Genomic DNA, 16,353 nt, shown 5'->3' with positions numbered 1-16,353 from the left:
GACCAATGCATAAGAAGTATATTTTTTGATAATGTTGGTGGGTTGGTGTGCCAAAGTTCAACATGAAAAACTGAACATTTAGGATAATCACAGTGCCCTACAGTGAATTAAAAGACAATTTACTGTGATTAGAAAGTGGATCGTTCCTGTTATGCTGAACTTTTTCTATCTATTTTGAAATGTTATTAGATCTATTTGGAAATGTTATCAAACAGCATAACATTTTAAAGTGAAACACCCTCATGTTGTTCAAAACCTGTAAAACCTTCGTTGATCTTCGGAACACAAATTAAGCTATGCAACAACCACTTTGATGCTTCAAAAAGTTCATAAAACGATAAAAGGTAAAAAAAAAAAAATCATTATGAATTGAGCGGTTAGTCCAAATTTTCTGAAGAGACTCAATCGCTTTATATGATGAACAGATTTATTTTATTCACAAATAAACATTGATCAGCAAATATAAACAGAAGCTCAACTGAAGATGCTTGACGCACAAGAACCAACCTCATTGGTTCTTGCAGAAGCTCAAATATGATGCGTGACAAGAATGAACCTCATTGGTTCTTGCAGAAGCTCAAACGTGATGCGTGACAAGAATGAACCTCATTGGTTCTTGCGGAAGCTCAAATATGATGTGAACACGAGAATGAACCTCATTGGTTCTTGCAGAAGCTCAAACGTGATGTGTAACACGAGAATGAACCTCATTGGTTCTTGCAGAAGCTCAAACGTGATGCGTGACAAGAATGAATTTCATTGGTTCTTGCGGAAGCTCAAATATGATGTGAACACGAGAATGAACCTCATTGGTTCTTGCAGAAGCTCAAACGTGATGCGTAACACGAGAATGAACCTCATTGGTTCTTGCAGAAGCTCAAACGTGATGCGTAACACGAGAATGAACCTCATTGGTTCTTGCGGAAGCTCAAACGTGATGCGTAACACGAGAATGAACCTCATTTGTTCTTGCGGAAGCTCAAACGTGATGCGAACACGAGAATGAACCTCATTGGTTCTTGCGGAAGCTCAAACGTGATGCGTAACACGAGAATGAACCTCATTGGTTCTTGCGGAAGCTCAAACGTGATGCGTAACACGAGAATGAACCTCATTGGTTCTTGCGGAAGCTCATATGTGCTGCGTAACACGAGAATTAAGCTCATTCGCTCTGGCTGGTAAAGACCTTCAAGCTATCATTGGTCTGTGGTAATTGCATAATAGCTAAGTGTGGCTCTGAGGCTCTGCCTTCTTTGAAGTGGAATTCTTCTCCAGTTAATTTCTTCTGTTAAATCAGTCAAGGTCAGACTTTCTCAGCCGCTTTATAGCAAAAATTGAAGTTGTAATTTTAATCGAAAGACACTGACTGTTTGTTCATATTTATAACGTGACGTGACTTTACTGCAGTGCTGAATTGCTAAACATATCCACATCACTATGATCTGATGTTTTCTTAACTTTTGTTTTCTCACCACTGTATTTTTGTTGTTTTTTTGTTGTTGAAAGGAACCTCTAATCCCCTGACGATGTCATGTTGTTAAAGGGATTTTAGTAAAACCTAGAAATGGATTATTAAAACAGTTCAGGACACACCATGAATATATCTTAATTGCCTTTTTTCATATTAAAATGATAAAATATTCCATCATATAGTTTATTCAATATAATTAAAAAGCAGGTCACATGAAAATGTACTGCATAACAGGAATGACCAGGGTATGTTCACATTTCCTCTGATTTTAAGACGTTTTAACAGGAAGGCTTGTTTCAAGTTCCAAGACCAACAAATGTTGATGTGAGAACATCTCTTCCTATTTGTATTTTTGGCATCTATGGTTGATGCAAGCTAAATCTCAAGAAACATTCATAAAATATATCTTATAGGACAAAAAAATGAGTGGAAAACACCCTCCTGATATTATTTGCTAGAATTGGGAAAAGTTTGAATATAGCACACGTAGCACCACAACTCAAGATAAGATGAACATTATAAATTCAAAATCAATTTCAGATGCAGGTGCACTCAACCTAATGAAAGCTTTGAAACGGATAGTGGAGCGCGACATCATCGGTCATGTTTTTGACATGTTCTGCATTTTGTATCATGAATTGAAAGACATTAATGCTGTTCTGTGGAAACTAAATAATCGACATGATTATTTTCGTCGTGCCTCAGATTTGTGGATGTGTATATAAACTTGCTTCTTGTATAAACGTATCTGTCTACTGTGTGTAAATGTTTTACAGTTATCCTGTATGTGACCACATAAAACCACTATATAATAGAAATTAATGATGGATATTTAATTTTTACATGCTTTTAATTTTATATGTGTCACACAATGTGTATGATTTTTGTATGCTGTAATAAATTAATGTAAACCAAACAAACTCGCATGGTCTTCCCAAATTAATAATTACATCATGAGTTGATAATTAGACGTACTGTAAATATGCAAACAAGCTAATTCATCTGAAATGATGATGCTGATGAAACAATAAAATTACACTTTTTGGTAGCTGTAAACAATCAAGTAAACAGTACAAAAGAAATATAGTTTACAAAGTATAACTATTCACTAATAAACATCCCAAATCTACCATATCCAGAACTTCACAGTGAGACTTAGATATGTAAATCAACACACTATATTGAAATCAACTACAGACATTAACAGCATATAACAAACTTCTTTATTTAATCTCATCTGAGTGACCACAGCAGCATTAATCTGACTGGCACCTCTCCAGATTCCCTCACACATAATTGAGGTCATGAATTATGCATCTGATCTTAATGACTAACGAAACATGTGCTATTGGTTCAGGGACAACATTAACTCACACGCAGACTATCAACAGAATGACGGCCTGTACAACTCTGACTCAACCTGAGTAAGAACAATGCACAAGCTGGAAAAGAGTCTTTAAATGGGGGTGGGGAAATAGCAGCATAACAAAAGACAAGAAAGCTCAAGATTCAATCTTAAAGGAATAGTTCTGCCAAAAAATTATAATTTTTGACAATCCATCATGCCGTTTCAAAACCGGATGACTATATTCCTTCTGTGAAACACAAAGAGAAATGTTCACAATTGTAATGGCGACTCTTTTTCATATAGTAAATGGGGATCTGGGCTGTCAAAAAAAGTTACAACAAAAGAAATGTCCATACAACTGAAAATTAATATGAACAAAAACAGACACATGAATTAGACCCAAATTTAAGTTATTCACATATAATCTCCTTAACTGTAGCTCTCATCTCAGTTACAATGCTGCACTGTGATTGGACAAGTAATCATCAATGATTGGTCACCTTGCATTGATGTCAGAACTAACGTATTTGAATACAAGTAGATGTGGACAGCGAATGGCAAGATCACACAATTAAAGTGGCTTCTGAAGATGTATGAATAATGACATTTTGCTGATTTTTGTTGTCACTTTGGAGCTTGGGTGCACTTACATTTTCATTAAATGGAAAAATATGCAAATACAGCCATTAACATTTCCGTTTCACAGAAGAAATAAAGTCATACAGGTTTGGAAGGACATGACAGCGTTCATTTTTTGGGTTAACTATTCATTTAAAATTGAGATTCAGGGTAAGAAATTGTAAAAGTAAAACCAACAGATCGTGATATGAACAGGCTAGCAAATAGCAAAGATACAGTCCAATACCGCACTACATTTCAAGACTGTTACGTTTGATCACAATAAAACACTGAACTGGAACAGTAGGTAGCCTAATGGAGAATATAGCTCCTCATAAATGAAACGGGTATTTAGAAGTGCTGATGATTTCATGGTCAACACAAACCTCGGAAAGAAAAAGACTTTGACATAATGATACTAGCCTAAAACCTAAAACCATCACAAACGTCCTGTCTGAGCTTCACACCAGTGCAAAGAAGTTCAAAAGATTTTCTTCTGTACAGCGCTAAAAACGAACAAAAAATATAAAAACGTGAATATACAGTAGCTGGTATCAAAATATTTTTTGCTTCTTTCATTATAAGTTAACGATAAAAAGTGGGTGTATCAGTTATTTAAAAAATAAAAAGTCCAAAGTCTCAGCCTATTATGACATTACAATCCATTTTAAGATAGAGCTGAGACTAGCGCACTTGTACGGTATCTGCTGTGCTGTGACGCACAGCTGTCGCGGAGTCATCAGGCTCCTGACACTGGAACATGGAGCTGAACTGGGCTTGAGCCTCACGTAACTCCTTGAGCATGACAGAGCAGCTCAGTCCACGCGCACAGTTCACACGCACCAAACCCGACTGACCGCCCGACAACACCCAGTTGTATGCATCCATGTTTGGGTTAAAACGGACCTTAGAGAGAGAGAGAGAGAGAGAGAGAGAGAGAGTAAACATTTATTAAGTAGATAGTTTGCATATCAATGATTTGTATCATTCACATCACTTAAGTGGTAAGTAGCTTGCATTTGGCTCTTGGTTATTGTTCATTTTCCCCATAATGTTCTGAATCTCTCCTCAGATTAATTAGTAATTCCAAAGGTCTGTAACCTTCTGTTCAGCATGTCCTCTGTGGGTCACTGCACTATACTGCCAGCAATAAAGCATTTTAACACAGCTCTAATCGCTCTGTGCATGTGGCTCTGCTGAACAATAAACCCTTCTCCTGCTGGAAGACATCCAGTTCTGTTTGACGCTTGCTCCTTAGCCACAGTTATTTCCAAAATGGGATTAAATGGAATATATTCTTTTAATCTTTTAATATATAACTTTAAATTTTTTTTTTACACTATTTTATGTATGAACTACTATGGAAGCTGTTTCTGCCACTTAATAAAAAAATAAAAAGAGTAATTGTGACTTTTTTCCCTCACAATTGCAAGTGTTAAAGTCAGAATTCAGAGATATAAACTCGCAATTGCGTGATATAAAGTCAGAATTTATATTTTAGAATTCTGATTTTAACACTTGCAATTGTGAGAAAAGAGTCAGAATTCTTAGATAAAAGTCACAAATTCCCAATTACTCATATTGTTTTATTAAGTGGCAGAAATGGGCTTCCATAAACTACCAATGAACAGTTATATTTTATTATTTTACATGAACAAATACAAGGGTACCCTGACTGGTTTGCGGCTATGCAGCTCAATATGCAAGAAACTGCGATGCACTGTGTATTTTGATATTTCTATCAGAACCAGCATTAACTTCTTAAGCAATTTGAGCTACAGCAGCTTGTCTGTTTGATTGGACCACACGGTCCAGCCTTCACTCCCACACGTGCATCAATGGGCCTTGGCCGCCCATGACTCCGTCGCTGGTTAGTGACAGCCCTGTCAGTGGTCACAATGATATGGCTGATTGGTGCATGTATGTTTATATGCATACACATTTAATATTAAACTAATATTTTATTATATAAACATTTTTCAATTTTACATTATTTTATTTTCATATTTTACAAAATATTATATTAAGAAATGTACTCTAAATCATTACATCAATACACATCTTACAATCCTTATTATAACCATAAATGTTCCATTGCGCAGTGTGTTCTTCAGAAAAACCCACCATCTCAATCTACAGAGGCAGCACTTCCTGTTCTCCTCCCATCATCCACTCTAGATCTAGAGTGACATTTTCCTAATTTTACAGGCCATTAGCTTCTGTCCATCTTCTTGCTTAACTCTCAGCAAACCACTAGCTCTCTCTCTCGCTCTCGCTCTCTCTGGAGCAGTGCATTGCCACTGCTACATACAACTATAGCTTGTCCAAAGCGGGTAACGATATAGCAAGGTTAGTGCTGATGGATCACCTTATGTGGAACACATTTAGGGTCAAAATCTTATATCGCATGGTAAGTATTCTGATATTAGAATCTGTATGTGTGCTCTAGTAGGTGGTCAACTAGTACTAAACATTCTGCTGGGATTTCACAAGGTTATCCTGGCATAAAACAAGCATCTGGTGCAACTGGCATCCAGTTCTTCAGGGTATTTCACAGCTCTACACTAATAGGTGTCAGCAAAGGCCTCGGCTGGGCTTGTTTGCCGTTTTATAGATAAATGTGATCTCACCTTGTAGAGTGCACTCAATGGCATCTGGTCCACTTTAGCAACACCTTTGACCTCATGTTGATGGAGGTGCTTCATCAAGGGGCGATTTTCACACTTAGAAAAATTCCCCTGAGAGAGAGAAAAACAAGGTGTAAACACCAACTCCAAAGGTAAAGGTGCACTAGGTAAATGTTAGCGTCTAGTGGCGAGGTTGTGAATTGCAACCACTCGCCCCTCCCTTTCAAAGCATGGTGGCTGACACAGGACAAAGATGTTGTCGTTTGAGACAAAATGGTGAATTCACTTTAAGGGGACCGGGGTGTAGATAGAAATGGCTCATAATAAGGTAATAAAAACATAATTGTTCATTATGTAAGATCTTTATACACCACTGAAAACAGTTACGTATATTATATTCCATTTCTGTCAATAGATCCTCATAAATACTACCCACTGGAACTTTAGGAGAGCACTAGATGGAATATAAGGTTACCACCATAGCATCAACTACTTCACATTACAATCTATGTCACGTTTAAAACTTTACAATATCATAATTAGATCGCAACTGAAACCCAGTGTGTTTAGTTTCAATCCGTCTCTCAGTCTGAATTACTTTTGTACAGTACAGTGCATTATTGGCAATTTTTACACAGCATCAAAAAAAAGGTCACTCAGGTTTGTAACGCTAAATATTACTGTTTATACACTATTTGGGTATAAAAGGAAAATGACAAATTCATTCTAGAAATGAAGTGACTATGACAGTAAATATAAATATAATGACTTAAAGTTAGCACTTACAGACAGCAGACAAACGGCAATCTACCGGTCACTCAAAATGGCCATGCCCTTAGTTATGCAGAACTTTATATAATGTAAACGAATAAAAAAAATCCACCCCCCTTACAGTTGTCATGAAGGGCAAAATTATCTATATAGACCAAAACCACAATTTGTACCAGACTGTAAACCTGGGGTGGGCGGATCGATCTAAATATCAATAGTATCGATGCCAACACTGGTATTGGTATCAGATCGATACAGTGGTAATTGAATCAATATTTTAATTTAAAGATCTCTCCTCTACGTTCATTATACTTTGCTTGAGTCTTCTACCTCTACAATCCTGAGAAAAAAACGCTGCTTTTACATCCTGGCCCACTTTGCTACTCCTCCCCCTCCTGCTGCTCTGCTGTGATTCGCTGTTGTGCTATCACGTGACTCACTGACACAAAGCGCCAAGGAGCAGCGAATTGAGTGAGCAAAGCTGATAGCACATTGAATGAGAGATCAGGATGGCCGAGAGGAAGAGAAGTGTTGTGTAGAGCTATTTTACAGCACTAAAAGATAATACTGCAACTTGTGATATGTGCAAAAAGAGCATTTTTGTTATTCTTTCTTTCTTTTTCTCTTTCTTTCTTTCTTCAATACATTAATAAAAAAAATATCGCTTGAAGAATTTATTCATTCACCTCAGAAATAATGACATACGGCTCTTCCCTACACAAAAGTAGTTTTTTTTTTTTTTTTAAGTAAAAAGAATCGTATTAGTATCAGTATCGGCAATACTGACCCTATATGTATTTGGTATCGGATCGATACCAAATTTGTAGTTTAATTCAGTTCTGTACTGGCTTTTAAAGGGATAGTTCACCATCCAGGCATCCAGGCATCCAGGTGGGAAGATACTTTTCTTTTTTATTGCCTTACTGGTAAAGCAGATTGATAGCAACAAAAAGGTCATGGGTTTTATTCAAGCGCCAACCTTGAATTGGAGTTAAAAATTCAGATTTTTAACTCCAACTGTTTTACGTATAATGCATGTCAATGTGGTCTAACTCTAATTAGAAAATTCTCTTAACTTTTGAGAGAATTTACTTAATTCTCTAAAATCCAACTACTGCAGTTTATCTAACAGTGGTCAAAGAGCAATGCTATCATTCAGACCATTGTTCTTTTGCTGCCTGAATGTGTGTGTATTTGCAAGGATGACTGAGGAGAGTTAAATTAACCCAGTTCAAACAGCTCTTGCCTGCTCCAGACTCTGGCCTCAAAGCGGACATGTGCAGCATGCCATGAATAGACGGACGGATGGGGGTGGAGCGCCGGAGCGGGAGACAGCAGAACAGATGGAGCATCTCTGTAAAGGGGGGTAGGCCTCCAGGCGGGTATGACTTTAAATTAATGAAGGGTGCAGAACTTAATCAACATATAACCCATGAGATGCGGGATGAGTCTCAAAGGGATTTGAGAGAGGGGTGCCACAATGCTAACACGCAGACAGCACTCCCGGGCTCTCGACTTTTGTCTCCTGCACTCGCTCAGGTGTGCTGGGAAATAACTAAGCCAATAAATCCAGTCCGACCATGGCCCCTGCATGTAATGATCTGTGTGTAATGATCTGTGGAATAGGCAGCGGTACACAGTAGCTATCACACACAGATCATACATACACACACTGCCAAGATCATATAGACACACTTTAGTGAGGCCCCAAATGGATTTTTACATGGTCTTGCAAATGCAAACACATACATAACTAGTCAACTTCGCACACAGAAAAAAATACAGGAAAATCAGGGGCGTATCTATTATTAAAACTGGGGTGGACACGTTCCTTCCATTTTTTTTTTTTTTTTTCACAAGCATAATTTTGTTTGGTCGCAGTGTAAAGAGAAAAATGTATCCAGCCAAATAAAACGTCAGCTTCAGCTAACATTAATATGGCTAGCGCCCACCTGCTTTTCAGCAAATCAATTATGAATATTAACAATACACCACCTAATTAATTTTCATGAGCGAGGACAATAAGGTAAACTTAATATTTAGATTGGTGCAGAGCTCTGGTGAAAGTGAGAGAACATAGCCTGTGTCAACAAAAGATCAATACTCTCAAAATCTAATTTCCTACATCATCTCCCAAGCAGAGAGATGTCATGAAGAAAACCGCACAACTGTGCGGCGATGATGAAACTAAACATTGATTGCACAAAAATCATGTTTTTGAGTTTCTCACCAGGTCCAAGTCGTGAAAGTGGAGATAGTACTTTCTGACTGCTCCTTTGTAGGTCAATGGCTCCTTCCCTGGATTATTTGTAGGGTTTTCCATTTCATCCTCCTGTTCCTCATCTCCAGGCCTCTGTCCAGGTTCAAACTGGACCGTGTCAGTCCTGTACACTGACTGTGGGGATTAAAATGGTCAGTGCTAATTCAAGACTGATATGTTGGATTCAATTAATGATAAAGACATGTACAAATCTCCGTCGTCTGATAGTGCTGGGGTCCATATCCATTTCAGGAAGCAAGCTAAATAAACAATCTCCTCCATTGTCCGCAACAGCAAAAGCATTCATCCAATCAGACATAGACAGGCTCTGAAAGAGTCGTTTTATTATTAGACAATTTTGACTATATTAAACCATGTAGAGACAATCTTGTGAAACATCCACATACCCAAATAGTGGCTTTTCTAGGACATACAAAGTGAGGCTTAATTCCAAGATAACCTGAATCGAAATAATGGATTCCATGTTGCCCAAACCTACACAAAGCAAAGGAAAATTATGTTTTAATAAAAACCTAAATATTATGCCTGACTTAATATCATATATTCAGAAGAGCAAAAATTTGTGGACTCACGTGGCAAAGCAACACTCTTGAGCCATCAGGAAGCCACTCCAAAAGAGGGGCCAGTACACTTCAGGGGCCAGGCAGCGCTTTACTGCCAAAAGAGGCACGTAGGTTTTCCTCAAGTCCCACATTTTAGCCATCCGATCATCTCCGACCGTCACCAACAAGTTACTGCCCAAGTAGATAAAAACATGTTTTCATACCTCATCACAATCACAAGATGATATTCACGTTCAAAAGTTAAAGTGAATATTAAAACATTTTCTATTTTAATATATGTTAAAATATAATTTCCTGTTGTGGCAATGCTGATTTTTCATGTCACATTATCCTTTAGACATCATTCTAACATGCCAATTTAGTGCTAACTAAATAAATGTTGAAAAAAGTTGTAAGCATAATATTTTTTGTGGAAACTGATACATTTGTCTCAGGATTCTTTGTTGAATAGAAGTTTAAAAGAACCACATTTATTTGAAATATAAATCTTTTTTTTAACATTATAAAAGTCTTTACAATCACTTTTGATCAATTCAATGCAATTTAATTGAAAAAGAATCCTACTGACCCCAGATGCGCTCCTCTGAGCATCTGGACAGTAAAAGGGCAGATGAGACAGCTTACCCACTGTGTATACGCGAATAGTCTCCAAAAAGGCATTTTGACATTTTTGTGTGTACCGGTGTAGGGAACAGCCTAGGGAACAGCCTCTCTTTTGCAGCTTAATATGCTTTTAATATAAACACATCTAGCTGTTTAACAACAGCTGATTGAATTTTACAACACTCACTTATTTGGCCAATTTGAGTGTTAAGTTTGGGCTTAAGGCGGACGTACACAATGCAAATTCGGACACTCGGGAGGTCGTGGGATATTGCAGATCCTAATCGATAAATCGCATCAAATCAGCTGGTGAGAGAGAGAGAAAGAGTGTTTGTGTATGTAGGCTGTATGTTTGCACTGCATCCACTGAGCTATAGCCTAATAATACTCATAGATCAAGTCTATGTGACGTAGTTATGCATGATTTGGCAATAGGGGACAGACATGCTGGTGAAAATCAGGCCGACTCCCCGAATTTTTTAAACATGCTTAAAAATTATCGTACGGTTGGGAGGTGCTCCTAACGTGCTCGTCTCGTTTCGGATTTCCTGTCACACGCTGCGAGCCACGACCATACAAGCATCCACTATGTCCACACGATTTCTCCCGAGAAAAAAAAAAAAAAGTTTGCGAGTAAAAAACGCACAGTGTACGCCCGCCTTTATAGGGAGTGAAGTAAAGTAAGGTGCGCTGGGGGGAATGCGGCAGTGGCACACTAATCGTTTTACCTCAATTATCTTGTTTTCATAATCGGTGAAAACCAAATTTGAAATAAATAGTTTAATCGCACAGCCCTAGTGCACGCATACAAAGTGCAACCCTTCAGAGCAACGATACACGATGAGACCTTTAAGCTTTTTCTGAAGTTTATGTGTATCTGAATTCTACATGAGCAGTCACATTTTAAGAGCCTAAAGCACAAAAAGAAAAAACAAATCAAAACAGAAGAAATCTCCACTTGGTTTCACTAGCCCCCCGTGGGGCAGTGGGATAGGGTGTCATTTTCCAAATGAACTTCTCTAATACCACTTACAGCAGTCTCTTATAAGGTCACAGCTCTTTAAAACTAAATGCTAAGAACAGGCTATTGAAGCTACTGATGCTGAAACATTGTGTGGTGCTAAAATATATTTGATATAGACTGATTCTCTTTTGCTAAATGAGAAAACTCCATGGGTGGGCTGTTTGACAGCATGAATACCATACAGCTAATGGCATACATGAATATTTAAATACACCATGAATAACAATGAAAAATACTAGGTTAGCGTGACAAATTTTTTTTGTCAAAAAGAGTTTTTTTAGACAGACACAACCGTTCAAAAGTATGGGGGCTGTAAGTAATGCAGCAATACTGTGAAATATTATTTCAACATTTAAAATATGATTTTTTAAATTTTATTTTAAAGGGGTGGTAAAACAATTTCACTTTTCTAACTTTAGCTAGTGTGTAATGTTGCTGTTTGAGCCTAAACAACATCTGCAAAGTTACAACGCTCAATGTTTAAAGCAAAGGGAGATATTTGCTTTTAAAGAAATTCATTTCTAAAGACTACACCAAACGGCCGGTTGGGAACTACAGCCTTTTCCTCCAGACTTGCTGACATCAGCGGGTTCAATATTTACATAAACCCCTCCTCCAAGAATTTTAAATAAGGGGGGGTGATGCCATTTTTTTATTGCTGTGCATAAGAGTAGGCTGGAGTGTGCTAGGCGGTTAGCGAATCACAACACAGCTGGGCCAGCTAACCAATGTGAGCCCATTGTGTATTTTTGAGGGACTGGCTTCTTAGAACCAGGAAACTATCAGACTGTTTTTACAGCAGTGTACAATAAAGGTAAAATGTATGAAAAATAATGCAATTTTTTAAAGGGGTGATGAATTGAGAAAACAACTTTCCCTTGAGCTTTTGATATATAAAAAGTCATGGTAATATAAGATTATCCTGTAAGTTTCAGAACTGAAAATTTCCTTTTTAGTCAAAGAAAAGCTTTTATAGACACCAGGCCCAGCAAACGATCTTGTGCTTCATAGTTACATCATTGCGCGACGAAACATACACCTCTACATCGCCTCTAATCCAGTAGCCCCGCCCACCGACTCAAATCTCCGGTCGATGCTGGATTTGGATCCGACAGGAATGGTGCAACACACTTATGTGAGTAAAACGTGTTTTATATGTAATAGTATTGCATTGTTATAGATCGTTTTGCTTATGTGTACGTGTCTAACAGAACATACTATTTTAGCACGCTGGACTCAGACACGTATGGGCCAGGGCTCGCAAAGCCCAGCAGAACGATGAATCTCTTAGTATTCCGTTGTAGATGTTGTTGTCTCTCAAGTCTCGACTTTTGAAGGGCGGTTCGAGCTTATATCGACTGATCTAGCGGGCTATGTGTAATATAAAAATAATAGTCCAATCAATCACGGGTGGATGAGAAATAAATCATTGTGTTTGTTTGATAAAGACGTTTATGAGCCCTGTGATTGAGAAAATCATTCCGGTTGCCGCTTCTCCCTCAATCTCTCATTAAATAGGCAAATCTTATCCAATCCTAGCCGTGGGCGTTTACTTCCAAGTCTCCAATGTGGCACGCCCATCCAAACCCAGTGTTTTGGAAAGAGCCTCAAAACCAGTGTAGAAAATAGCCTATTACATATGTTTTTGAATGTGTATAAAAAAATGTATTGAAAAAATAAATTTAAAAAAATTCACACGAACATCCTTAGTTGACCTCAGACAACAGTATAATAATAAAAAAAATCCAGTTCATGACACCTTTAAAAACGAAGCATGAACACATTACAGTGCACCCCACAAACACAATCAAGCCTTCGAAAGAATGTGTTTTACCACCCCTTTAAAGGTGTCATGAACTGGCTTTTTTTCTACTGTCTGAGGTCAACTAATGATGTTTTTGTGGTTTTTACATTCAAAAACATCATAACTAATAAGTAATAGGCTATTTTCTACACTGGTTTTGAGGCTGTCTTCTGAACGCTGGGTTTTGACGGGCGTGACGCACTGGAGACTTAGAAGTAAACGCCCACGGCTGGGATTGGATAAGATTTGCATATTTAATGAGCCTCAGCTCCGCTGTCATATCAAGCCCCTGTTAGTTCAGTTCACATGAGGGAGAGATTATTTTGAAAGCGGCAACTGCAACTTGTCTTTATCAAACAAATACAATGATTTATTTCTCATCCACCCGCGATTGTATTACATGGCCCGCACCCGCACGATCGGTTGATATTATAAGCATGAACCGCATGCTCGCGTGCTCACACACACACCTGCGCGCCCAAATCAAGAAAGAATTTCTGCCGACAGGCATATGTTTTGGTCTGGTACAGCCCCAGGACTAGTACTATTACATTTAAAAAAATATGTTTTACTCACATAAGTTTGTTGCACCATTCCTGTCAGATCAAATGAAGAAGGCACAACATTATGTCTGCAAATTCAGCACTTGAGGCTTGTTTACAAACAATTCCACAGTGAAATGAAGAGAACACACAAACGGTCTTCCCCACGTGAGTGACTGGAACTTCATAAAAAATAAATGTAGTATCACCCATTCGTAATATTATGATCCAAAGGAAGCTTATGCAGCGACTGTGTTCTTTCACAATATCTTATCTTCTTCCACGTTTATTGCTGCTGGCAACGTGATCGACCGAACAGCTCTGAGTCAGTGGGCAGGGCTACTGAATTAGACGTGCTGTAGAGGTGTGTTTCGTACCGCTATGACGTAAGAATAAAGCTCACGATCGTTTTCTGGGCCTGGTGTCTATAAAAGCTTTTCTTTGACTAAAAAGGAAGTTTTCAGTTCTGAAACTTACAGGATATTCTTATATTATCATGACCTTTTATATATCAAAAGCTCAATAGAAAGTTGATTTCTCAATTCATCACCCCTTTAATATATTTTAACATGTAATTTACATCTGTGGTAGGAAAACATTTAAGCATCATTACTCCAGTCTTCAGTGTCACGTGAATCTTCGGAAATCATTCTATTATGCTCATGCTGATTTGGTGCTCATGAAACATTTCTTATCAATGATGAAATCAGTTGTGCTCCATAATACTTTTGTGGATACATTTTTCAGGAGTCTTTGATGAATATTTGAAATAGTATTTTTGTGACATTATAAATGCCAAATAATGCGTTTTAATGCTAAATAATTTATTTCAAAAGGATTGTTCAAAAAATTATTGGCAGCCATGTTCAGAAAAAATCTTTACCGATCAAATAAAGTCCACCCCCAAAACCTCAGACTACACTACAGATGATTCTCACCTCGAGGCTTTGCACCAGCTCAGGGTTCGGATGTTCTCGTCGTGAGCATGAAAACAATGGTAAGGGAAGAGAGACACAACTCCATCTGGGGACCTGACTCTCAGCAGTGTAGACTTACTAGCAAGATCCCACAAACCAACCAGACCTGGAAAAAAGAAGGTGAAGTGAAACACCACAATACTGCAAGATATATATATTCTGCAATTCTCTTTAGAAGAAAAAAATAGACGTATAAACAAAACATGACATCACCATCATAGAAGCCAGCTGCCAGGAGGTTATGTGGCTTGACATGGAGCCAGTCCATCGCAAAGCACAGGCCACTTTGACCTTTATGATCTGCCTGGTTGGAGCCCATCTTCAAAGAAAGAACCTTCTTCACCTGCAAAAACACAACGCCATAAAACAGGTCACATAACACTGATCTAGAACACTTCATCCATCTGCAATAATTACAAAATCTATGGTATACATAATTCAGGGTTCCCACAGCTTTTGACCAATGAATGTCATGACTTTTCCATGATTACCACATTTAAATTGCTTTTTTCAATTTATTTATATAAAGTAAAAAAATATAAATTAAATACAAATTAATATAATATACATAGATATTTTTTACATAGTATGGATGAGTATATATAATATATATATTTACACACACACACACACACACACTTATTTATATATAAATATTGAATATTTTTCTGAAATATGTGCATGAATGCATGTGTATTTTATATATACATAATAATTATACACAAACTTTTTTTTGGGATGCGATTAATAGATTTGACAGCACTAATACGTGTATGTACATGTAAATGCACTATAGAAATACCTCTGATATTTCTAGTTAAATAATGGTTTAAAATTGGTTCAATAGTCATCATTTCTATGAATCTATTTTCTTTTGCCATTATCCAAAAAAGTTTGGATTTATCCTCCACTCTACACTCTCCATTTCGTTTAAGGAGGTCCTTCTACCATGACAGCTAATTTCCAGAAGATCATCTCTTGGATGCTTGAAAATGTTACATAGAAACTAGGCAGCCCATAAAATGGCCCAGAGGAGCCATACCAGAACAGTTTTTAGTGAAAAGCCACTTCAACTGTGAAATTGAGCTACAGTGAAAATGACACGTCAGATTCAAGAAAACACTCCCATGATCTCTTGCCATTTTACCTTTAGATATGATGCAATAAATGTGTAATATGTCACTTAATGTGTGGAATGAAACAAAGACTGAGGTCTTATCTGTGAAAATAAGAAGCATGCTGGCAAAATAGATAGAGACGTACCCGGCATATCAGTGGTGCTTGGCTGGTTTCTCCTATTGGAAAACACATAAATGTGTTCAATGCTGTGAACTTATAGATCGGAGCATTAATATTCAACACGACTGCATTTATCAAGAAAAACAATCAAAGGAACAAAGATCAAATGACATGTGCTTAACTGAAATAATGTAAAGTATAAACAAGCAGCAGTTTAATGTCATAATTTAAAGGGGTCAAATACAGTGCATTTTAACTTATACCTGATGGGGTTTGTTGTGTGTAAAAACACAATCACCATTTTCCACTTGCTCCCTTGGACTATTAGAATCAAATGGGCTGTTATGTTTTTAATGGGATGAATTTACATAAACTAAAAAACCCTTAGAAGAGGATTTTACAATTCGGATTGCTACATATAGCAACACACTAATAAATAAATAAATAAATAAATAAATAATACTAAAATGTCAAATAACAAAACA

The 16,353-nt window shown here is 37.4% G+C and overlaps 1 protein-coding gene across 2 annotated transcripts in view; it reads right to left on the bottom strand.

The window, feature by feature from the left end:
* Window positions 1-241: 241 nt before the first annotated feature.
* gtf3c2 (general transcription factor IIIC, polypeptide 2, beta) overlaps window positions 242-16,353 on the bottom strand; it is a 32,046-nt gene continuing 15,934 nt past the window's right edge. Inside the window, exons 11-20 of one of the 2 annotated variants that reach the window (XR_010898112.1) lie at window positions 15,893-15,924; window positions 14,843-14,972; window positions 14,591-14,735; window positions 9,689-9,850; window positions 9,503-9,590; window positions 9,304-9,423; window positions 9,066-9,230; window positions 6,068-6,175; window positions 806-4,343; window positions 242-706 (exon numbers count right to left, since the gene is read on the bottom strand). Coding sequence is in view for 1 of the 2 variants with exons in the window: in XM_067417908.1 (XP_067274009.1) it covers window positions 4,122-4,343; window positions 6,068-6,175; window positions 9,066-9,230; window positions 9,304-9,423; window positions 9,503-9,590; window positions 9,689-9,850; window positions 14,591-14,735; window positions 14,843-14,972; window positions 15,893-15,924 (1,172 nt within the window). In the remaining variant the exon portion in view is untranslated. Of the gene's footprint in view, window positions 4,344-6,067; window positions 6,176-9,065; window positions 9,231-9,303; window positions 9,424-9,502; window positions 9,591-9,688; window positions 9,851-14,590; window positions 14,736-14,842; window positions 14,973-15,892; window positions 15,925-16,353 lie in introns of both variants that reach the window. The other variant, XM_067417908.1, reaches the window with a different exon arrangement.

This window comes from Pseudorasbora parva, chromosome 15 (genome assembly GCF_024679245.1).
Source record: "Pseudorasbora parva isolate DD20220531a chromosome 15, ASM2467924v1, whole genome shotgun sequence".
Taxonomy (NCBI): domain Eukaryota; kingdom Metazoa; phylum Chordata; class Actinopteri; order Cypriniformes; family Gobionidae; genus Pseudorasbora; species Pseudorasbora parva.
The sequence above is the reverse complement of the archived record's forward strand: the minus strand, read 5'-3'. Positions and strand labels throughout refer to the sequence as shown.